This window comes from Cyclopterus lumpus, chromosome 16, assembly GCF_009769545.1.
Source record: "Cyclopterus lumpus isolate fCycLum1 chromosome 16, fCycLum1.pri, whole genome shotgun sequence".
NCBI classification, from domain to species: Eukaryota; Metazoa; Chordata; class Actinopteri; order Perciformes; family Cyclopteridae; genus Cyclopterus; species Cyclopterus lumpus.
The window spans coordinates 8,417,741-8,442,375 of NC_046981.1; the positions used below are offsets into that span (position 1 = coordinate 8,417,741).

The 24,635-nt window shown below is 43.3% G+C and overlaps 2 protein-coding genes across 9 annotated transcripts in view; both read left to right on the forward strand.

Moving 5' to 3' along the window:
- Positions 1-10,545, forward strand: LOC117745780 (serrate RNA effector molecule homolog). Its single transcript, XM_034554310.1, has 3 exons — positions 1-128; positions 9,333-9,842; positions 10,538-10,545. Exons 1-3 carry the CDS (start codon positions 92-94, stop codon positions 10,543-10,545), a joined length of 555 nt encoding a protein of 184 aa, XP_034410201.1. The 5' UTR covers positions 1-91.
- The window catches only part of LOC117745004, a 19,566-nt gene continuing 4,757 nt past the window's right edge, over positions 9,827-24,635 (forward strand). For 2 of the 8 annotated variants that reach the window (XM_034552950.1, XM_034552952.1), the window contains exons 1-26: positions 10,253-10,576; positions 11,163-11,501; positions 11,593-11,697; positions 11,819-11,937; positions 12,273-12,491; positions 12,677-12,764; positions 13,113-13,265; positions 13,798-13,895; positions 14,210-14,382; positions 14,464-14,580; positions 15,250-15,507; positions 15,630-15,761; positions 15,898-16,791; positions 16,985-17,215; positions 17,305-17,529; positions 17,674-17,889; positions 17,979-18,179; positions 18,352-18,543; positions 18,667-18,900; positions 19,048-19,254; positions 19,464-19,649; positions 20,307-20,506; positions 20,826-20,894; positions 21,025-21,069; positions 21,729-21,791; positions 23,310-23,489. In XM_034552950.1, coding sequence (XP_034408841.1) covers positions 11,448-11,501; positions 11,593-11,697; positions 11,819-11,937; positions 12,273-12,491; positions 12,677-12,764; positions 13,113-13,265; positions 13,798-13,895; positions 14,210-14,382; positions 14,464-14,580; positions 15,250-15,507; positions 15,630-15,761; positions 15,898-16,791; positions 16,985-17,215; positions 17,305-17,529; positions 17,674-17,889; positions 17,979-18,179; positions 18,352-18,543; positions 18,667-18,900; positions 19,048-19,254; positions 19,464-19,649; positions 20,307-20,506; positions 20,826-20,894; positions 21,025-21,069; positions 21,729-21,791; positions 23,310-23,489 — 4,659 coding nt within the window. In that variant the 5' untranslated portion in view covers positions 10,253-10,576; positions 11,163-11,447. Of the gene's footprint in view, positions 10,577-11,162; positions 11,502-11,592; positions 11,698-11,818; positions 11,938-12,272; positions 12,492-12,676; positions 12,765-13,112; positions 13,266-13,797; positions 13,896-14,209; positions 14,383-14,463; positions 14,581-15,249; positions 15,508-15,629; positions 15,762-15,897; positions 16,792-16,984; positions 17,216-17,304; positions 17,530-17,673; positions 17,890-17,978; positions 18,180-18,351; positions 18,544-18,666; positions 18,901-19,047; positions 19,255-19,463; positions 19,650-20,306; positions 20,507-20,825; positions 20,895-21,024; positions 21,070-21,728; positions 21,792-23,309; positions 23,490-24,635 lie in introns of all 8 variants that reach the window. The other 6 variants (XM_034552946.1, XM_034552945.1, XM_034552947.1 and 3 more) reach the window with 6 other exon arrangements.

Below are 24,635 nucleotides of genomic sequence, written 5' to 3' on the forward strand. Positions count from 1 at the left end.
TATTTTACTGAATTGACTCTCCTTTTTCCTCCCTCTCTCTGGCCTGGTCTGGGCTTGTCCTCTCCATCTACAATGACCTTCTCCATCTACAATGACCTTCTACATCGGCAATGACCTTCTACATCGATGTGAGTACCAACCACCAACTAAGTTGTATTAAAAAAGTGTCACAAAGACATCCGAGCTGAGGTTTTGCTTCTCAATGTGGCTAATTTGGAGGATATTGCACTGATGCACGGATATTTAGCAAACAGTACATACAGAGTAGCAATTATTTTACTGTTATATATGTACAAATCCCCCCCCCCCCTTAATGTATATAGGATGCAGAGTATAGTTCTAATTAAACAGCATCTCTCAGCTGCGAAGAAGCATTTAATTTCTATTTATGCAACGATGCAATGAAGTCATCATTGCATCCACCTGGGATATGAGTAAAGACTCTGTATCTACTTGCATGTATTTGCTGGTTAAACTGCTTTTCTGCCACGCTTCTTTCTTATTTCATGAAAGAGAAATGTACGACCTCTTGTTTAAAGTTCAGCATCAAACAGATCTGAAGAATAGATTGTGAAGGAATCTTAATGAGAGCTTTAGTTACTAAAAATAATGACGCACTGCTGTCATTAACATGCTTGTGACCACACCAAACTAGTTTTGGGAGGGGTAGTGTGACACAAACACATCTTTATCTCTCATGAACACACATGCCTTACCCCTCTGTGCTAACGTATTGGCGGGGATTCCCTCTCTCTCTCTCTCTCTCTCTCTGTCTCTCTGTCTCTCTCTCTCTCTGTCTCTCTCTCTCTCTCTCACACACACACAACACATAATTAACGTTGAAGTGTGTTTAGTGATTTTATATTTAACCATGGAGTATTTTTATTATATAACTTAAAGTACACATATTTATACCAAGATTGCACTGTGTAAAGTGTAGAGGAGATATAATAATTGTTATTACAGTGCAATTCACTTGTAGTTGCTTCTATTGTTGGTTTTTACCATGTAAAGTGCTTTGAGTACCTTTTTAAAGCACTATACAAATAAAATGTATTATTATTAATAATAATGTTTAATATATGAAGATATTTTGGGGGGAAATTAACATTTGGCCAGTTTCTACTGCAAACCTGTCAGACTGGCCGTTCAGTCAAATCAGCCACATGCATATGAACAGTTGATTAAATTGCATCTCCACTAGGGGGCAGTGTACACTAAGAAAGACCTCTATTTACAGTAGCATCAGATGAGCAAACACAATGTAGCATGTACTTAGGTGGCCTAGAATGTCTGCCACAATCTGTTCAGCGTACTGTGAGCTCCTGGGCTTGGTACTGTGTCTTCTAAAGATATCTCAGATGACATCCAAGTGCATGCATAATATAAGCATTTCATTTCCAATCTTACTCATCGCTGAGCATTGTCTCTGGATGCAAATGTTTATGGCAGTTTTACTAGCTGCTAAAAATCCATGACTCATTTTTTGGGAAAGTTCTCCTGCCATATTCTCTGTGTTAAGTTATCACACATGATGCTATTAATCTAGGGTGCAGGTGAGAATTTGGCCCGAGACAAGTATGATGGGCAACACGTCTGTTGGCAGAAAGGCGCAGAAACATGGAGCATTCCTGGTTCATGAATTCTTCATAGCATAATGGTGCACTATGAATATTGATGCTCTGTTACCATCAATCCCGTTAGTGCTCTTGAGAGCTCCTAGGCACAAATATAACCCCTGCATCCATGCCTCCATCACATGCACTCAAAATTCATATTTAAAGCATATTCAAAGCTGTGCAAGTTGTTTTACACAAGATACGAAATGGAAGGCGGCGTGTGTGTCTGTGTGTGTGTGTGTGTGTGTGTGTGTGTGCGCATGTGTGTGTGTGCATGTGTGTGCGCACGTGTGTGAGAGAGATAGATGCGTACTCGGATGCAGCATTGGAAGTCAGAGAGAGATGTTTTGGTAGAAGGGGTATGGGACATTATATAATCACTGAGTGATGGAGCCAGAAAGGGATAAAGATGTTCCAAACAAACATAACCCCCATGCACTCAGCTGGAGTAATGCACTGCACCGTGGCATGTGCGTGTTTGCCCGTGCTTTTGAACAAATGAGTGGCCGGGGAAACGGGAAGTGTGCGTCAGTGTTTTGGGTGTGTCCGCTGTGTTAGAGTGGGTCGTCTCAGAGTCTGTGGTTGCAGTCTGTCACTGTCTCAAGGGACTGTGGGTCTGTAAGTGCTGCTCCTCGTCTCCTCCCCTCTCAGTTCTGTCTCTCCTCCCTCTCCTGGGTCCAGCTCAACACCTGCTCCTTGCAGGAGGCACAGGGCAGGGCAGGGGTTCCTAAGCAACCGAAGGCAACGCGAGTAGTTCATGCAACCCCTGTTCCTCTCCCCTGCTCTGCCTCTGTTATCGGTCTGACTTGATCATTTCATCCAAAACTAAAGCATGAGGCAACAGAAATGAGCCATGTCCCGAAGTACTCGCTTTCTGCGATTCATCGCATTCTTCCTGTCGATGCGCTTTGTTACAGTTAATGTGTAACGCCACCAGCTTTTGTGCTGCTTATGTGTCATCGCTGTGTTCAGTGATCAAAGTCTGAAGCACGATAACCGACAGTTACTGTGCCAGAGAGACATTGCTGTTGTTTGGTGTCTCCCTTGCGTCTTAATACCACTTTTGGACTTTATGACACGATTGACGAAGTCGTCTTTGTCCTGGTAAGACTTTTTCTTCAAATAAATTGCCCTGAAATGACATTCGACGCTGCTGCGCATGCCGCATGAACTTCCCTCTGTGGGACAAAGGTGATGGTGCCTTACCCAGTGTAGCGGTGAGAATAATGAACCCCTTTACTCTCCCCCCCCCCCCCCCCTTCCCCTTCTGCATATGAGCCGTATGGCCCTAATGGGGTCAGGCAGATGGGTGGGGACCATGCCGGGGTCCATAAACACAGCTTGTGTGTATACGTGCTGGTTTGTTTTATTTATTTGTTGATAAGATGGTTTGAGGGTGGATCTCTTTGGACATATATTCAGTTTCTAATACATTTGTAACTGCCTATTTTAATATCTCATCAACTGGCTCGGGGGGGGGGGGGGGGGGGGGGGAGGAGGGGGGGGGGGGCTGTCTTCCTGAACCCCTCACACCGTGCAGATGAATGCACCACATCGGTGTCTGAAAAGACTGGGCCGGACTCTGAGCAATATTCCTGCTGCTTCTGGACATTGCCCTGTGTTAATGATTGAACTCTTTGACCCCCCGACCCCTACTAATATATAAATATGTCGCTATCTGCAGATTTGAGCAGCATCTTAACACATTTACAACACGCGCCTTGCATTTAGTCCATATCTGATCAGCTTGCCGTGAAAGTTGCCCATCTCCTCCACCTCGGCGCTCAGTTGGTCAACTCCAGTCGTCAGCGTGAGACTCCGCCCCTTTACGAGCATCGGACACCTTCAGCACAACAAAGCGTGCGTCGCTCCGCAACATTGTTTCTCCCCCGAACGTGCGGAATAAAGACTTTTGTCGGATTTTTGGAGCCGTTTGCGTCCCCATTGATGCTGATCCCAGAGTAGGTAAGCCACATTTTAAGGTGTATCTCTTCCTCGGGCGCTGGCGACGAGTTGGTGTTTATTTGTGTTTGTTGCACATTCGGCGCCATTTTCATCCACAGATTGTTTAAATGCCCTGGCACGTTGGGCCGATGCAGCCGACAACTGTTTGTACGGTTTAATTGAGAGGGACAACAAGAAAAAAGTTGGAAATTGAAGTCGCGTGAGGCTATGGTGCCCCGCGATGTTCCCACGATGATTTGTTGAAGCAAAATGAAAATTATACAGCCTATATGTTGCACAATTAAGCCCAGTTGCTGTTTTATAACAACCCCCATACAACACAAGTGCCCCCCGGTCTCAGCGGAGGCAGCGATGCGTTTTGTTCATGCGAGTTTTTTTTTTTTTGTAGCAATGGATGAGCACGCATAGTTATTAGTCTGATAAAAGAGGGCGCACACTTATTTTTATTTTTTAGAATTGAGGAAAACTCACACTTTTTAAAAAAATGGTCTTTTAATTAAGACGCGGTTATATTATGAAGTAATGATAATATAGTATTATAATACATGGTTTATAGGAAGGTTATAGGATCCTAAATTCATATTTTGAAATGACTAAATGTGACTTGTCATATTTTATCCCCCAACTGATGGTTATGTTAAGTAGTTATTGTTCCACATGATGTACTTTGTCAGGGTGCTGTTGGTCTCCAATGCTTCTCTGTGAGGTGTGTTACAGCGATTTCTAAGAATGGGTCTACACAGATGTTGTTTTGTTATGCTGTTTCGGAGATGAGAAGCATTGCTTTTGGATTTTCATTTTCCGCTTGACAAGACTGTCTTTCACCCCAAGAGGCGTGCACAGGTTAAAAATATCTCTTTACTGGAGGGCGGCATATTTCAATAGGTGTCTGTTCCTCTGCTAACCAACGCACTTAACAGCAACTCATTCAATAAGCCTCATCTCTATTGATGATACTGCTGGATATATATATATATATATATATATATATATATATATATATATATATATATATATATATAGTCAGATAATCTTTTATGAAGCGCTGCAGATGGGACGGAGGAAGAATGAGGTCAAGGCCGAGACATTAACGCATCAGCACTGGCAAAAGCAACATAAGTTAACACGGAGGTTAAAACATGACAGAGATAAGACCCGGGCGCTTTGGGGTCTCCTGTACTGCTGATTCAGCAGTGTTGTGAATGCAAAGCTGCTCAAGTGATGCTGAAGGATGTTTCTGGTTCTGCAGTGGGAGAGTGAGGTCACTGAGAAGAGCTTGCTGGTGTTAATCCTCTTTCGGGAGTTATGATGCATTCGTGCAATTAGACTACTACTTGGTTGTGTGTTCTCATTACTAAATAAGGAACAGCCTCCACATAGATAATTTCTATTTCCTCTTTCCTCCATACATGATGGAGTCAGTGGGTTTTACTAGCTTCAAATTATAATATTTAATTTAAATACAAGTTGAGTTCACAGTACAGTACTGTAATGACTTTCCATTATCAATGTGCACTAATGTACATTTGCACTATTCCTCCAAGGGCTGAGTTGATGTTGGAGATGGATTCAGAATTGCTCTCAGGTCAACCGCAGTAAATCAATCACGCTCCTTCCTTCTTTTCCCATGTTGGTTCAAGTTACATCGCCAGGCTCACAGACCATCTGTGCGTATTGATCGGTCGAGATTTTGGGATAGGTTTTCACATCGGACTTGACTAAAATAAACTCTTGTAGCCGAATACCTTTTTTTTGTTGAGTGTATTACGCAGACACAAGAGGTAATAATCTATGATTACAGATGCAAAGCTTGATCACAGTTTTGAGTCGCTCTACATAGGTCCTGGGACAGGGATGTCGTATGTGTACAGATTGTAAAGCCCTCTGAGGCAAATTTGTAATTTGTGATATTGGGCTATACAAAATAAACTGAATTTAATTGAATATGCCTCTCCATAATCTTGAACATATTTATAGTAATATGTTACATTTTAGGCTTGTGTATTGAGGAGTACATATGTGCACTATAATAACGTGAGATAGTCAGTGCCCGTCCATGTTCCCGATGTTGCTGGGCAGACTTGTGTCTATGAACTGAACACAAACGTTAGGCACGTGTTCACGTGCATTTTGCCATGTGTGCCTGTGTTTACTTAGAGAGGTTAATATGAGGCACCATGTGGCCAGAGGAATGATATATCTTGGCGTTCAGTTCATTTCTGTTGATTTTCAGCCAGGTAGGAGGGGCTCCTCATAAAAACATGAATCAGCACAGCTGATCGCTACTGTGCTTCAGGCAGGCTTCTTTTTCTCTCTCTCTCTCTCTCTCTCTCTCTCTCTCTCTCTCTCTCTCTCTCTCTCTCTCTCTCTCTATCTCTCTATCTCACACACAGAGAGGCAGACCTGAGGGACAGACAGTGGAGGGAGTCAGATTGATACTGAGTGAGATAGATATACGGTAGGCAGGTAGATAGATGGAGATAATCTCACTTGGTCACTTGGGGGATGATTAACTCTAAACTCCTTCTAATTCCTTAAGCCTACTCTCAGTTCAGTACCCAGGAAACATGCTTTCTTTTTGTCCTAGTATTCCGACAGGGTGAAGTTGTTGTAGTGCTACCGTTATTTGTCAGTCAGCGAACAGTGTTTGGTGAATTCTCCAAGACCATAATGGTGTTTGCATTTGCAGCCGTGCATACATGTATGCACATGTGCAAATGCGCGTTGTGTGCAGCACACTGTGAACAGAAATAGATATGAGCTTGTCTGTAAAGGCTAATGAGTTTCTGCATCCTGAGCACATGTAGCTATTTATACACTATACCTCCTCCTCCAAGCCCTCTCGTCTCATTTCATCACACGCAAACGCAGTCGCAGCACTGCAACATCACTGGCAAATAAGGTTTTGGTGTCTTTTTTTATTTAAAAACTTGAGACCTGGATTAATGTTTAATTAGAGTGAGTTTTGGCATTAGTAGCAGCTCACTGGGCTAGCATTTTAGCATAATTGTAATGAGAATTATTCATGAAATGGAGCTAACTCTGTTTAAGCATTGGAACTAATTAATTGTCACAAAATGCCAAGTAATTTGAGCTCCTGAAATCAAGTCAAACATTAAGTTTCCTTAGAGTACAATTCACTGAGTCTTAACACATCTCAAATTATCTTCCTGTGGGAACATTACATTCAATTGCATTTCACAGAAACTCTAAATCAAACCCTAATTCAACTCCAGCCGTGGTGTAAGTGCCTGATTCAGCAGCTCTTTGCAAGCTCACTCTTGCTAGAGGGTGGCCTACTTCTTCATCTATAATTTAGCTCATTAGAGACACTAATTATACAGGATTGAGGGCAGTATTTTTTTTATTACAGTACAGCAATATTTCATCTAATTACCTCCACACCAACAAAAAAGAAATGTGCATCATATTATGAGAGATTGATGCTGCTTTTTTTTAGAGATCTTTTAGTGTGGCTGCCGCTATCTCAATCAGTCACGATGCCGGTCAGCTCTGCTCAGCTGGCTGATAGCAGAGATGTTAGATGGGCAACACAAAATAGAAGAGGCAGCAGACACAAGCTCAGCTGGTCCATTAGAAGCATGTCTGTGTTCTGACAATCACAATTTAGATGACGGAGCATTAAAAGACCCAGAGGAGCCCGGGAGCATTGATGCATAACGGTGTGTAAGTGTGTGTAAATGTGTGTGTGTGTGTGTGTGGTGACCTAGGGAATAGGCCTATGGGGGGTCGTGTGGGGGGAAGGGTAGGCAGGATTAGTTATAGTGTGCAGCACAGTTATTGGTCACTGGACACAAACAAAGGGAGGGCTAAAGAGGATTTGGTCTGTGTGCGTACCCCTTCCTCCCCTCCTGCTGTCCTGTAGTGCCAGTGGGAAGTGTATGGTGTAGAGGGCCAGGCTGCACCCTTTGGGACGGCCCTGTACATCTGGAAGATTGGCCTGCCTGTCTGCCTGTCTAGCATCCCCCTCCCCCACCCTATACAAGGCAGAGTGGGACTTGAGTTGAACTACATATGGAAGAGACAAACACGGCCACATTAGTCATCATTTAGACAATGCCTATTACAGACACGATTCGACTCAGTCTCATTGCAGACAAACATTGATTGCAATGTGATCTACTGTAACTGATATATCTTAGGAGAAGGTGTAGCGAGATTGCGGAATTTAATTGCTGGTTAGAAGTTTCTAAATATACCAGATCTCTCCTCTCACTGCCAAACTAGTGAATCAAAGTTCTATTAATTAAACTCTGAGGCTCTTGTACGATTGTTTGGGGAATTTTCATTAATCGAATATTCAGCTGATTACATTTTTAATGAATCAATACATTATTTAGTCTATAACATGTGAGAACATTATGAACAATGTCCCTCCCAGTTTTATAGTTTGTTTCCAGTTTTTCTGACTAACAGATAAACTGAAAGATGTTCAATTCACAGTGACTGAAACCAGAAATGTTTGAAATGTATTTGACAAGACTGAGAAAAAAGCGTTTAAAAAAAAAATTATTTCTACTTGAAAAATTACAATGAATTAATCTGCAATTATTAATTCAGTCGATCAACTAATCATTTAACCAACTCATCTTTGCAGCTCGAGTTACTTTTAATCACATTTTTATGTAATAACTAATTTAGGTGAATTGTTGCATATTGACAGCGGTCTTTGTATCAGCCCTAAAACGGACAGAAGGTAACATATTGGCTTTGGTCTACAGTATTTTTTGGGTCAAATTCTGATAAAGCAGTTCCGGTCAAAAGTTTGCAGCACGACCCGCTGTGACCTAATTTACCAAGAAATATTGATTTGAAACCATTTATTGACCATTTTATGTTGTCTCATGGTATCAACGGCCCTATTGCCTAGTCCGAGTGCCTCAGATGACCTGTTCAGCATGGACGTGTGAGAAGAAGCGCCTGGCGTGCTTGCCGAGGAAGAGCCAGGCGGTGCTAATATGCAGGTCGGGAGCAGAATGCCTCCTTTGTGTCAGTGAGATTTAATGAGTCTGTGATCGGCAGCATCGTGAGCTCGCCTTCAGAACACACTCATCAACAAGGAGGGCTATTGTGTGGTGAAGTAATGTTTGTGGAAGTGTGTTTGAGTTGGAGTATAATCTGTGTCTGGCGGTTGGCTTCATGTTTTTTGGAATACATCTTGTTTATGCCACTCTGAGTAACCAACAATAATGTAAAGCAGCTCTCTAAATTACTTATTGTCCAATTTGCTCATGATTAGAGCGTCAGCTGTAAGTGAGAATAATGAAGCATGCATACAGATGACCTTATTTGCATGATGGGAGATTTTCTTTTTCATCATCACCATTTATTTCATGACGCATCTATTACTTGTTTGACCTATAAAATGTAAAATCATGACCATCACAATTGTTTAGACCACAAGACCCTAAACTAAAAGTTATTCACTTACGCAATGATATAATATACATATAAAAATGCAGGATCAGTAAATATTTAGCTTTAATTCTTTTTTTTTTTTAAAGTGCTTATTTTTAAGTTGTTTATCATAGTCCTCCAACATGAACATTAGTGATTTAGTGATAAACAATAGTGAAGTGTACTGTTTCCTAGTAAACACAGGCTGATAGACAGTCCGCTGCTCCCTTATCACGTGTGTTGTGTTCAAGAACAGTCATGCTGTACTTCATGATGGAGAAAGGTCATGGCCTTTCTCCATCTCTGACTCTCTTCTGTTCTCCTTCCCAGTGGCTACCATGACAACAGAGGCAAGTGCAGTGAGCGAGGCAGACACTGAGGGTAAGCAGAAGGCCAGTGGCGCCGAGCCCGAGCCCGAACCCGAGCAGAAGCCGGCGGCGGCAGCGTCCGAACCGGAAGGGGAGCAGTCGAGCAAGAAGGCCCAGGAGCAGGCATCTGAGCCTGGGCCCGCTGACGTCGCTACCTCCCCTGAGGAGGAGCAGCTGAAGCCTCGTACCCGGACCTCTGCTGGCAAAGGCCTGTCTCGCCTCTTCTCCTCCTTCCTTAAACGGCGCTCACAGGGCTCTGAGGGAGAAGGGTTCGAGGCAGAGAAAGCTGCGGAGGAAAAGGCGGACAAAGAGGAAAAAGCTGAAACGCCCGAAGAGGAAAAGAACGAAGATGTGAAAAGTGAAGAGAAGGAGGCAAAAGCAGAGGAAGAAAAACCCGAGGTAAAAGAAGTGAAAAAGAAGGAAGAAAAAGAACAAAAAGAGAAACAAGAAGAAAAGGTTGAGAAGAGGGCCAGTAAAAAGAAAAAGAAAGAAGCCAAGAGGAAAGCAGAGAAAAAGGATGAGGAGAAAGTGAAAAACAACGAGGAGAAAGAGGAAGAGGAAAAGAAAGAGGAGGAGAAAACACAACAGGCTGTAGAAAAGGAGGAGGAAAAATTGGAGACAAAAGAAGAACAGAAGGAGACTGCTGAAGTTAAAGAGAAGGGGGCAGAAGCCGGAAAGAAAGGGAGTAAAGAGGAGGAAAAAGTTGACCAGAAGGTTTCAAAGAAAAAAGATAAAGAGGACAAGGTAAAGAAGAAGGAAGAGGAAAAAGCAAAGAGGAAATCAGAGGAAGAAGAAAGAGTGAAGAAGAGAGAAGAAGAAAAAGCAAAGAAGAAAGAGGAAGAAAAGACTAAGGAGGCCGAAAAAACAAAGAAGAAAGAAGAAGAAAAGACCAAGAAGAAGGAGGAGGAGAAGACAAAAGAGGAGAAGGGTAAAAAGAAAGAGGAGGACAAGGTGAAAGAAGAGGTCCAGAAAAAAGATAAAGACAAGGAGGAGGTAAAGACAGAAGAAAAGCAACAGAAGGAAGAGGAAAAGGGGAAGAAAAAAGAGAAGGGGAAGAACAAAGGAAAGAAAGAGGAGAAGGAGGTGAAAGGGCCAAAGGAGGAGCAGGTGAAAGCCCCGATTGCAGCTCCAGAGCCTGAGCTTAAAACTGAGCCCGACACTGAACAGGCTCCTGATCAGCACTCGATAAGCAGTGCGGAGACACAGGTGAGCGTGACACTCAGATATTACGCCGCTTATTCGCTCTCTCGCCACACCTTGGATGAGGAGATTGTAACCACTCTTAATTGACTTCCTGCTGGTTGGCACTGTGATTTCAGGAGGTTGCGGCCCCAGGCCAAAAAACAGTCACGCACATTCATTCACATTGATTGATCTTCTCATCAAAACTCTTGGCAAGAAAGGAAAAAAAAACAGCATTTGCCAAAATGTCAAAGTTCTCTTTAATCACTAGTGTGTGAGAATTAAGAAGCTCATGTGTACACATTCATGCAGCAGCTTGGATTGTAGTGGAGGAACACATGTTTACTTTTTCTTTCCAATGAATATTTTATGACGTGGACAGCTTGCTCAGCGAAAGTAACAATGCTGATTTGAGCTGAAAGCTTGGCCCGAAACAAAAGTGTTCATGCTGGTCTAAAATATACAAGCAGCAGCTACAGCATATTAGCTGTTTACTCAAATCTGTAGTCATCTTAAGTATAGCCCTATCATAATAAATACAATAAGATAACAACTTTTTTCCATCTGTATCTGACATGCTTCGTAAACGTCTTGTCTTGACTTTTATCAGCACATCATTGTTCAAGAGGAACAAAAGGAAGAAGCTGCAATAAAAACGGAGCCCGAAGTTGTGGAAGAAGTGAAGGAGGAGGACGAGGCCGAGAAGAAGGAGGAAGAAGAAGAAGCAGCCGAACAGGAGAAAGAAGCCAAAGGAGAAGAGAAGGAGGAGGTAAAGGAGGAGGCGAAGGAGGAGGCGAAGAAGGAGGCGAAGAAGGAGAAGCCTGTGAAAGAAAAGAAGAAGGAGAAGACGGAGAAGAAGGAAGAAGAGGCGAAAGGCTCCAAACGTCAGAAAACCATGCAATGCAAAGTCACCTTACTGGACAACACTCAGTTTGAGTGTGAGCTTGATGTAAGAGACTTCACACATTACACTCTGTTGTCTTGTGTTTGTTTAATGTTATGAAGACTGAAGAATATCCCTCTCTCTGTGTCTCATGTAGAAACATGCTAAAGTCCAGGAACTTCTCACCAAGGTGTGTGACCACGTCAACCTGCTGGAGAGAGATTACTTCGGCCTCTCTACCTGGGAAACCCCAACCAGCAAGGTAGGCTGCTTTTTCTTCCCCAGTAGTTGTAGTCGCTCTGCAAGAGCAAAACGAGATATTATGCATGATAAGTGAAAGTTGTGAGCAGTTGTTTATTTTGTTTCCCCAACATTTCTTGCAGACATGGTTGGAATCCACCAAAGAGATCAGGAAACAGGTTTCAGGTGCTGTGTACGAGTTTACATTCAGCGTGAAGTTCTACCCTCCTGATCCAGCACAGCTGACCGAAGACCTCACCAGGTGAATGTCTCTCGTGTTAAAGGAATAGTTCCTCATTTTGGGAAATCGGCTTACTCTCTTGAGATACAACATGTGATTGCATGAGCTCCGGAGGTGCTGCTAGGCCCGTTTTTAACACCCTGGACAGAGCCAGGCTGCCTGTTTCCATCTGCGTCCTGTCTCTATGCTAAGCTAAGCACCTGTTAGCATTAGCTTCATATAGTTTCCATCTTCTCCTCTCACTCTCAAGCATGTATTCACAAAAATGTCACTACAGTATAATCTTGTATCACCTCATTAAAAACAGACTACAGTTTTACAGTTTATTTTTTTATTTTTTGTCACATCTTCTTTAGGTACTTTCTGTGCCTCCAGCTGAGGAAGGACATTTTGCAAGGCGTTCTTCCCTGTTCCTTTGTCACACTGTCCATGCTGGGCTCCTACACAGCCCAGTCAGAACTCGGAGAGTATGACCCAGAGCTCCATGGGATAGATTATGTTAAGGATCTGAGCCTGGCCCCGGGTCAGGGCAAGGAGCTGGAGGAGAAGGTGATGGAGCTGCACCGCACGTACAGGTAATCAAAGGGGATGGGCACTGATTGTAGCGACATAGTGGTGTTTTGACCATCGTTTTCTTTAAGTTTAAGAAAGCACAATTCAGCAGAGCCAAACTGTAAAGGATCTCTGCATCTTCAGCGCTTACATAACTGGATGATTTGACTGGTCCTTAAAATAACCCTTATCATCTGTGTTTTTCCAGGTCAATGAATCCAGCCCAGGCAGACATGTTGTTTCTGGAAAATGCCAAGAAGCTTGCCATGTATGGAGTTGACCTGCACCAAGCCAAGGTAAGTTTTTTTTATTAAATGTTGTTTCCTGTTTAGATTTAGTGTTGTGTGGGTAAACTGATGGTGCAGGGTTTTCATGGATTTACCGACTGCCTTTGTATAATTATTTTTACAACAGCATGCTTTTATTACATCAGTTGCAACCAGATTTTAATTACTAAATTGATGTCAGCCCCCTTCTAGAAAAAAATAGGCGAGATTATCATTTCCAACTCTATGACCTCAATGCCATGTCCTCCGTGGTGTGAGAAAGTCTGCCTCCCAGTGACCGCTTGTGGGAAGTGCAGGGTGATGGCGCGCATCGATCCAATATCATAACTGCTTCATCCTGTTTTTTTACGCATGCAGGATCTCGACGGTGTCGACATCACGCTGGGGGTCTGCTCTAGTGGTCTGATGGTGTACAAGGACAAGCTGAGGATCAACCGTTTCCCTTGGCCAAAAGTGCTGAAGATCTCTTACAAACGCAGCAGCTTCTTTATCAAAATTAGGCCATCAGAGGTACATCTCAATTCATATTTTCCATTCTGTTTTTTAAATATATTTTGTATAACAATTAGATTGTTATTCTTATTTTCTACCTCATGGAAACCGCCAATATTTCCTCCTACATCCTACTCCACCTATTTGGTACTTTGGTCTTGGAATCATTTAGAATGTTCATGTTGGATTATAATCTCATTGTTGTCTTTCACATTATTTGTATCTGGTTGGGTTGTATCTTGGTTTTGGCTGTAAACAAACAACTGAGTTAATCCATTAGTGTAACCTTCATACAAAACAGTTGATATACACTGCTTTTTTAGGTTTTGGTTCCAGATCATTCTGTAGCTATTCTTATTATGGACATTTAAAAATAATTAATAAATGAAGTTTCTAATATTTAAATGTAAGAACTTGTCTTTTAGAATTGACATGATCTACAATATGTTCATTCAACGCAGCTCTGGGATGTATGCCTTACTGCATGGCACAATAATGTCGACATAAGGTTATTATATTCGACTATTTGACTATTATATTTCACTTTCAGCAAGAGCAGTATGAAAGCACAATTGGCTTTCGACTGCCAAACTACAAGGCCTCGAAGAAGCTGTGGAAAGTTTGCGTTGAGCACCATACCTTCTTCAGGTAAGAAGTCATTCTCGCTTTATTCTGAATGACACTTCTCTGCCCAGCAACAGAGGTCATTGTAAGGCTCTGCCTGTGCCCTCGATAATTGGCTAACTGGTCTCTGCAGCTTAAGCCTTATTTTGGCTCCTTTGGTCCTGACCTTTAGAATTAAACTTCAAAGGTTTTGTCTCCTCGATAAGATACCGGTTGCTAACCTCGGTGCATAACAATGACATCTTTTAGGGATTGCAAAATCCTTTCATTTGAAATGATGTAACATTTGAACTCCTGTTACGTGGGTCTAGCACTGAAACACTGTTTTTGTCCCTCAGAGTTCCAACAGTGGAGCCCCCCTCAACACGTCCCTTCCTCGTATTGGGCTCGAAGTTCCGGTACAGCGGGCGTACGCAGGCCCAGACCCGCCAGGCCAGCTCCTTGATCGACCGCCCAGCCCCTCGCTTCACGCGCTCTGCGAGCAAGCGACTGTCTCGTAACCTAGATGGAGGTATGTGTGTGAGCCCATGTTGGAATCATTATATTCAAGCACAGGTTCGATAACCTACTCCGACGTGTTTCGCTCTTGCAGCTGGAGATGAAACTCTCCAGTTCCTGCGACAGCTCTCAGCATCAATTCGGTCCGAGCTTGACGATTGGTCGCTGATGCTGTCATCTGACAAACCCCGGTCTTCTCCTGAATTCCCAGGTACCGGGAACTGTGTGGAGCCGCAACAGCGCTTTTTGACATATTTGCAGCATTTATAACATTTTTCGCTTCGAGACGGCCTTATCGCATCATTTACCACGCTGGTAAGTTCTGGCTAATTTGCTTTTATGCCTGTCATCGTTTTTTGAAAACATTGGCAGTCACTTTCAGCACAGATGGGTAACTTGTCAGAACACTGACCACACTGTGTCATGTGGGTAATGTCACCCACCAGGATAACTATGGTCGCTCTGAAAGGAAAAACAAGGATTGTCCTTCCTTTTAAGTACGCACGGGCATTTACAGTCTTGAGGCTGCTGTTCCTCATTTTTTGGCAATCTCAGAACTTGCTGCTCGATGTGTGTTGCACAATGGCTTTGATTCGCTTGCAGCTTGAACCTTTTATGTTGAACATCTTCACTGAATGACTTGCGCATCACTGCTCCAGTGGCTGCATTATGACAGGATGAAGTGGTTGCTTCAGTTCTTTCCTTTTCACCCGAGAGGCATCTTTTATTCCGCTTTGTTATAACCACAGCTTGCTGGACTCACATCTTGGCATCTGGTTTGTCCGAAACATGCTTGAAGCGCTATGAAGCATTCGCAGTGGCCGCCGTCCCTCCAGCAGAAGCATTACATAACTGGCATCACCTCGTCATCTCTTCACAGCCAGAGGGGAGTCTGAGAAGACTTTCATTCAGTCCTGGGAGGAAGGGCCGTCTGTTCACACAGTCACAGTTACCTTGGAGGACAATGAGACTGGGCAGACTGGCTCTCAAAGCATCACCCAAGCTGTCAGTCAGCCATGGCAGGAGCTGGCATCTGATGAGCAACAGCAGAGGAGAAAGGAGGACCAGTGGTCTGCTCTGCTCCATCGTCATCCTCCTTTTCCCTTTGTCCCACCTTTTGACTGTGTGAAACAGACAGGTACTGAAGCTTGGATTTTAGAGAACATGCATCAACATGTTGTGACTTCTTTTCGTTTTCAGCATTTTGCAGTGTGAGATCTAGTATAACATTGTTCAGTATTGTTTCTCTGATATTGTCAGCTAAGATCAGCTTGGCAAAAATGAGCTCCCTGGACCGGCTATTGCGACCAGCTCTGACATGGCAAGACAGCTGGTTCCTTTACTTTGACCGAAGCTTCAGCCTATCCTCGCTTGAGCGTGTTGACGAACCATGTGAGTTTCTTTGTGTGGAAATATGAGTTTTAGAATTTTAATACTGATGCTACAAACATTTTAACAGTCTGCAATATGAATCACATGTTAGTTCCTTTCATGGTCATTGTTTCGCTTTCCCTTTTACCTCTACCAGTGTCTCCCCTAGCTCAGCTCCAACAGGAGGATGAACAGGACATGTGTGTGGCAGAACAGAAACTGACCATTGAGGAGACCATTGAGAGGCTGCAAGAAACTCTGATCTCCGACAAGCTGAGCGAGATGGATGTTTTGAATAGGAGGCTGAGAGAAGTTAGGGATTTAGAGGGTTGGCTCCTGCAGAAGGATGAGATGGCAGCGCGACTTCAGGAAGTAATAGAAAAGGAATTGGGTGGGGAAGAGATATATAAGTTAAGAGAGGAAGAAGGCGATTTTGAGCAGGAGAAACAAATACAAATTGAAGGTATAACAGAAACGGTCTCGACGAAATCTGTGGGGACAAAAGAGCATAAAGTGGATGAATTAGAAGAGCAGATAAAGCAGGTGTTTTTAAAAGGCTTGTTTCCTGAAGAAGAAGAAGAAGAAGAAGAAGAGGAAGAAGAAGAAGAGGAAGGGGCTGAGATGAAGCAGGAGAGTGAAAAAGAAGTGACAAATGAGAGTCTGTTCGAGGACAGCTTTAGAGGGAAGCTCCACCAGATAGAAAAGGAATGGCAAGACGAGGTGGAGGAGAAGTTGAATTCTGGATCTTCAGATGTCACCAGTACTACTTCTGTAGTCGCATACCAGAAGGTGGAGGGCAGGACTAAGAGGAAAGTTACTATTGTAGATGAGAGAGGGCGGACGCAGGACGAAAGGGAAGATGTGCAGGTACAGCATGGTGCAACTTTAGAGGAGAGGGGAGAAAAAGAGGGGACGGAAATACTGGAGGCGATAACTGAGGGAGAAGTCCCAGAGAGGTTTCAGGCTGAGCATCAATCTCAGGTGGCAGATAAGGACATCTGGATCATACTTTTTGACCGCCCTCCACACAAAGCTGTTTTCAAACCACCAGGTATGTGAAAATGCTAACAGCTTTAAACCTCTACTAATCTATCTAAGATTGACCTTCTGTAATACATTTTTGGAAATAGGGGGTTATACGTGAGAATAACTCTACCTCTCTATGTCCTGCTTCTTTTACTGTGAGCTTTTTGGCATGTTTGCTCCCAAGTTGAACGATTATGTGTCTTTACTGTCACCATTAGTTACTACTGTGGAACGTGCTCAGGTGGAGGAAGGCGCGTATTTCACCTCCCAGACAGAGATCTCAAGGTTTGAGGAGAAAACGGAGATTGTAGTAGAAGAGAGAACAATGAGAGGAGAAGAAGTGTGGCTCATACCAGAGATCCCACCACCACAGACCATCATGGAAAGAGAGGATGACTGGTTTGTGTTGCTGGATGTTGTCCCCAGAGAAACGCCTTATATACCACCAGGTACTGCTCAAACGATGGCTCTCTTGCTTGCTTAATATTCAGGAAGTGTGTATTACTGTTAGACTTTCTACTGACTTTACTCATATCAGTTACCTTGAAGGGAAGAGACCAGATGGGTGCAGGAAGTTTGGTCTCTGTGGCTGCAACTGCAACAGGGGAGGTTATTAGAGAAGCAGCAGCTGAAGAGACAAAGATAATAGAAGAAGCACCAAGTCATCTACAAGAGTTGCCACAACAGCCGCTGCCCGACAGGGAGGACGACTGGTTTGTGTTGCTGGCTGTTGTTCCCAGAGAAACGTCATTTGTGCCACCAGGTACGGCCAACATCCCCTGTGCCGCTTCACAACCTTTATCAATGCAATCATCCAGCGCTTTGTGGATGCTCTTATTCTGAAATCCCCGTGCTGGCAATAGTGTTTGAGGATGTGTTCTCTCTTTTGTCTCGGTTGCTGTTGCAGAGCGTGTTGAAGTGTCCCCAGAAGAACTTCTCTCTCTAGTTAGAATAACAGCCGATGAGGAGGGCGAAAAAGGAGTGGAGATTACGGCAGCGGACACAGAAATACAACACGCGCTGAGTGAAGTTGTAGCACTGCCCCGGGCTGTGAGACAGATAGAAGATGACTGGTTTGTGCTGCTGGATGTTCCCACCAGAGAACCATCATATGTGCCACCAGGTATTGTCGCCTTTCCCTCCAGGCCCATGATAAAGACTCACAAGCATATTATACGTTTCTTAATACTCATTTATCCTGTTTGTCAATAGTTGCCATGGCAGAGTATGTTCAGGTTTATCCTGAAGAAAGCATATCCACGGTGGCTGAAACAGTAACGATAGAGTCCAGGAAGGAGGTCCTAGTTGAAGAGATTGTGGTGCAGAAACTATCCCAGCCAGTCAGAGAAAGAGATGATGACTGGTTTCTTCTACTGGATGTTGTTCCCAGAGAAACTGCATATGTACCTCCAGGTACCCACAGCCTTCAAGTGTCTTTAATATTTTTCACACATATACAACAAAGTATGAACTTACAAGTGGACTGGGCGCCAGCTCTCCGATGGAGACTGTATAAAAATATGACGCTTCTGTCAGATTCTTCGCTTTTGGGTGAAGTTTGAGTATGAATTCTGTTTGCTTTCAGTTTCTCTGGCAGTACCGAGCCAAATTTACCCAGTTGTCCCACCGCAGCAAATGGAAGTGATGAGCCTCGAGCGAAAGGTGCAGCAGGTTGATCTTGAACAGATTAGACTGCAGCCTTCTCGGCCAGAGAGAGATGATGACTGGTTTGTGCTGTTTGATGCCACTCGTGTAAAGGCAGTAGCACGACCATCAGGTATATGTAATATAATATGTTACACCAGAATTGTGCTCATTTCTGCAGCTTTTCACGTGCTTTGTTTGGCGGATACACTATTGTTGCTCAGCTTCTTTGACTCTTTGTCTGATTCTGTGCCAGTTACTCCTGTTGAGATTATTCCGGATATGAGGAAGACGCGTGAGGTTGAGGTGACCACTGCAGAGACTAGAACATGGAAGAAGATGATAATTGGTGTGGACAGCAGGCAAGATGAGACGCGTCTGTCTGAAATTAGAACTAGCCCAATTGCATCCCCGTCGGAGAGAGAAGGGGGAGATGATTGGTCTGCCCTGTTCGACATCGTCAGAGAAAAGCCTGTTTTCATCCCGCCAGGTACCTTTTCATTGACGACACGTCTGCATGCACTGTGCTAACAGGCTCAGATGAGCTACACTGCACACCGTTTTATTGCACATCTCCTCCCGTTCGGTACACGAACTGTGTTCTGACTCACAAGGCGTTGTGTGTATTCTACGTTAGCGGCTGTGGACGACCGCGTCCGTACACATCCTGAAGTAAGAACAGCGAAGGAGTTTGCAGCCAGTAAGCAGGGAGCACAGCAGAGAATCCCTCTAGTGGAGGAGGTGTGGCGGCAGGAGAAGGCGGTGCAGCAGAAACCGCGTCCAGCAGTGAGAGAGGGGGAAGCTGATTGGTTTATTTACTTGGACGTGGCCACTAAGAAATCAGGTATAATAAAAACATGATTTAGTCCAGCTATACACACAAACATTTCCATTTGAGTTTGTTTTAAAGTGCACACTTGTTCTAATATGTGCACCCACTGTGTGTCAAGAGTAAGCAGATTTAGCTGGGCAGTCTATTTCGCTATGAATTCAACTGCTTTTATGTTTTGTACTTTATTTCCCTAATAATATCCGTTTGTGTATTTGTGCTAGCAGTTGTCCCTGAGCGCCTCCACTTCCCAGCAGGAGTGAGCGTTCCAACGGCCGTGGCCAAAACGAGGATGGCTATAGGGAGACCAGAGTTTGAGAATCGGATCCTGGAGGAAAGACGTCCGATCACACAAACGCATGTCAATGATGATTGGTTTGTTCTACTCGATGTCGGCCTCAAAGCGTCAGGTATTTCTTACCTGATTTCCAGATGAACAGCTCACACGCGGCCTCGCTTTCTTCACTCCACCAAATCGCTTCGCGACATGTGCAGCCCGTGATACAGGAAACGCTGACTTTTCTTTACAAGAGGAAATGTCCACAGATGGCAAAGCACCTTCAGCGTCATTCGAGGTCCTCTGATCGCGCTGTGTGTTTCGCAGATTGAAGAAATGACGCTTTCCTAATCTCGGCATGTCACCAGTTCGACCGCATCGAGCTTCACAGCCTGACGCCATCTGCTTTTGCATCTATCGTCGGATCGCAACAACAACTAATCCATGCTTTTGCTCTGATCCCACTTTGTGGATATTCGCTTCTGGCTCACCTCCGATTTAGACACGTGCGTGTCCTTTTTTTAAAGAGGCTAAACAAAGCACATGAGGTACAGTATACCCCTGCAGGGTGTGCACTTATCTGATCACATCGAGGCTTGAAACTGTAAGTATGATGTGGCCGCTTGCAAAGATGCGCTATCGTGTGTTACTGTATTAATATGTTCGTGGCTGTTTTATTTTACTGATTGGATCACGTCAGGTGTGGATGCAATCTTATCCCTCCATAACGCATTGTGTAAAAACACATTTCCTTTTAATAACGCTTCCACTTTGTCTGTATTTGGTCCAGTGGTGAGCACACAGAGGGGCACCCGTCCTGTCAGCGCTCCGGTCTTCTCCCAGGCTGCTCTTGCCGAGGCAGGGATCCCCATGGCCCCTTTCGATCAGCCCCAGACCTCCACTCCAATCAAGACCGGCCGCAAAGACGAAAGAAAGCTGGAGGTCACCGTCGAAGCTGTGGAGCCCTCAAAGATCGAGGCTGAGGTCAAGGTATTGAATTTCACTCTGGTCACTGTTTTACATGTTTGTGATGCAATTCAATCTAAATGTTTATGTAGCATCATATAAGGGTGTGTTAACTATATATGCCTTACTGAATAGCTAGTGCCTTTAAAAGATCAACAGATTATTTATGATTTGTCTTCATAGCTATTGCCTGGGAATTGTGATTGTAGGTGATGATACTATAAAACATGAAGAACTCTCTTTTTTTTAAAAATGTAATTGCCTAATGAATGAAAGGTGCTAAAGTAGGAAGCAGAGCTTGTTCTGTGTCTGAGTGTGAACTGTGTCTCTCTTGCTGCTGTAGCCAGCAGTTTGGAGGGACCAGAGAGAAGTAGACTCTTCCCTGATATCCACCATGAATGGGGACATTCAGGTTAGTGTCCGACCCGGGCCCCTGCATGTCGGCCCTCAGAAGGCTTGTTTCCACTATAGCTGAGATGTGAGTGTTAAAGCCAACGAGCGGAGGATGCTAACATGTGTCCCTCTCTCCTCCCCCGGGGTAGCACAAGTCTGAGGTGACGAGCACGGAGGTGGTGCGAATGCGAAAGGTCAGCTTCTTAGCCCGGTAGAGGTTTCCGTAACCATCTCTCCGCCTCCATTCTGACAATATCGAGCTTCTCATCCAAAAGACTAATCTCACCCTCTTCTCATGTTGTGCTTCCATACAGATAGGTCTTTAATGAAATCCACATCAGGTTCAATGTACATGCAGCATATTTTTAAAAAAAAGTTTGAAATAATGTAAGAATAAATGGAATATGTAAACGGTGAAAAAACAGAATAATATAATGCCAATATGAATATAATGTTTCTACACATATTAGCTGTTTGAAAGTTTTCAAGGCACTCATTTCCTCTCATTGCTTGCTATTGGTTGTAAAACCTGGAATGCACGCACGCATGATTTTTGATTTGTGCACTTTACTAAAAGGAGGCATGATAACTTTTTGTCAAACTTTCAGTCACTACTGTTCTTCATTTCTTTTCTTCTCATTATGAAAATAGAAATCTTACACCAGTCCTCTACAGCCTTAGGTTGTTTCTTTTGTTGGTACTTTTCAGTGCGGCTCTTATGGTCACTTTGTCTTTTTGTATTAACACTGTAGTGAAGTTTGTAGGATGCATGTCCACCGTGTGGCAGTTCAATGCCAGCACACAGGGGAACTGAAACAAACCCACACCTTTTTGTTCTTTTTATTTTTCACAGAAAAGAGCTAAGAACATTGAGGATGACTCAATTTATATCAGACATAGCCTTTTAATGTTGGAGGTTTGTATCCCTTCTGGAGATGTCAGTCTCCATCTGTTTTTTTCTGGCTCTTTGGCACAATGGCTACTGTTTAATATCACGCTTGCATGTGGCATTATTAACACTTTTTTGCATCAGCGTAAATAATTGGCTGTAGATTACATGATACATGTTTGTGTGTATATTTGTGTGTGTGTGTGTGTGTGTGTGTGTGTGTGTGTGTGTGTGTGTGTGTGTCTGTGTGTGTGTGTCTGTGTGTTGCAACATAACTCTAATCCAATTGTTTCAAGAGAGTCCTGTTGAATTTAAGTAGTTGGGTCTTACACATCAAACTCGTTATGGAGGCTGTACTCCATAACGAGTTTATCTATCTCTGTTCACAAGCAGCTCCATTTTATTTAATTTTTAAATGTTCTTCTAGATCAGTATTCTCCTGTTCCTGCTTTTGCTCTTTTACCCACGTCTCACTTACCAGAAATAATATTAATAATAATAATGCATTTAATTTATATAGCGCTTTTCGTGATACTCAAAGACACTTTACATAACATAATTATAACATCCTAATAACTAAAATAATAAGAATAACTACAATTACAAGTAAAAGAAATGGGGACTTTGTCAGTTGCTCTGACCCTAATAAATAAAAATAATAAGAACATAGAGCAAACAATGCAGAAATGAGTTATGCAAATTAAATCTTTGACCATAGGAATAAAAATAGAAATAATTATACATCTTTGCCAAAGGAATAACATTTGGAGAAATCATTGAGTTGGTCTTTAGCACGACAATAAGTTATGATTAATAGTTGACAATCACTTTTGTTCACTAGATTATTGTATGCTTGTCAATATTTAGCAGATCCAAGTAAAGTTCAACGTGTTGCCAAACGAGTGCTGCTTCTGCTTTTGTTCATTTGTGTGAAATGAACAGGTTTCCATTAATGCTTCGGCTTCATCGTTGATAATTTGTTCCATGTCGACCGTTGTCGCCTCTCCTGCTTTTTGTTTTGCAGCCTGTTTTCACGCCGCGTTTCACTGGAAACGTAATGCTATGAATAGACCATTAATGCAGCGTTGTGTAATTATAGCTCCTGCCTACCCAAACTCCATTAATAACCAACTCTGATAAATCACGGCAATGACTCCGGTGAATCTGGTCTCATGAATCAGCTGATATCAAGCCTTCTTGACTTGTCGCTGATAATCTATCAAGATCATTGCGATTATTCATCCCGAATTAATTTACATTCCTTTTTAGAATCACCAATTAACCCTGCTTCTGCTTATGTATTTGATCAGCAATAAGTCAACACAAATTGTACAGAAAAAGAAAAAGAAATACAGCAGAATCTGACTGAATTTCTTTTTTCCTCTTCTGTTTGTTAATCTCTCTCAACCCATATCCTTCATCTTCCCCTTCCAACTTCCTATCTTCACTTCTTGTTTTTGTTTCTTCTCCCTTTTATTGTATTCATCTCCCCTGCGCCCTCCCCCTCTCCACACTGTCTGTCCCCCTGGACTCTGCTCCCTATAGGAGTTTGATAAGCCTCAGGAGGACCTGCTCAGGCATCATGCCAGCATCAGTGAGCTGAAGAGGAACTTCATGGAAGCCGCCCCGGAGAACCGGCCCAGTGAGTGGGACAAGCGCCTGTCCACGCACTCTCCGTTCCGCACCCTGGGTATCAATGGTCAGCCTCTGCCCAGTGCCGATGGGGTAAGTCTCCCACAGAATCCACTCCTTTCCAAATCCTTGTCTTTAACCCACAAAAGTTCAAGAATTGCCAGTTAAAGAATTGGAGAAAACAAAGCAAAAATGTTTAACTTATATTGAATTAGAAATCATCACGAAGACTAACAATTCCTGAATTGGGTTAAAGCTGTATTTCTACATGTGTCATCACATTGGTTTTCCGTGGCTCTGCATTTCCCCAGGTGATTGTACTCTATTGGAAAACATGGCTGCACGAGTGTGAGCAGTGCTCATGGTTTTGTAATGGAACAGAAGAACCTGAAATTCTTGCTTGTGTTTGTAAAAGTTGGTGTGAAGAGTACGTTGAAACAAAAGAGACCGATAAGAGAAGGGATCAGGCTCTTCCAGTTGTCATTCCTGGTTCTCTTACACTCAGAGTGTAATGAATTATGTGTGCATGTACGGACCGATTGAAGGAGATGGCATGTGGTATGCAACACACGCATGTGTATGAAGAATGCAGTGTGGCTTGTTGAAGAGGGTCTGTGTTTTTGCGTTTGTGGTTGAGGCATCTTTGGGGACAGGTTGTCCGCTCTCTGGGAACTAACTGCTTCCTCATAACTGCATTGGATGCCTCTGAGCACTGGTGTGTGTGTCTGTGTGTGTGTGTGTGTGTGTGTTTGTGTTGCATGACTGCCAGACCCTGACGTTGAAGACTCACCGCATGGTTCGGAGTTGCATTTTTGCACGTTCTGACACTGAGCAGTATTTACCTTTCCCCCCTTTTATGTCCTCCCTATATTGGTGAGCTTTCTTTTTTCTCTTAATACACTTAAATTGCACACTTTCTTTTCACACTGATTTCACCTTTTTTTTGGGGGGGGGGGGGGGGGTGCTTTCTCCTAGCCAAAGTTGTTTTAACATGAAGAGACCCATAGTAATCACAGTTAGTTTTAGCCCAACTCTCCCTTTTGTCAATAACCATTTCATTATCACTGGACTCCATTATATAGCTCATTTAAGTGTGTCATATTAATTGTTATGTTACAGTGAGAAAGATGACATGACGGCTATTCCGTAGAAAACACAACCTCTGATGCCACACGAATAAACAAGTGTAATCGAGGTTGCGCATGCCTTTTGGCAAGACGTTTACTCAACTGCAGCAAA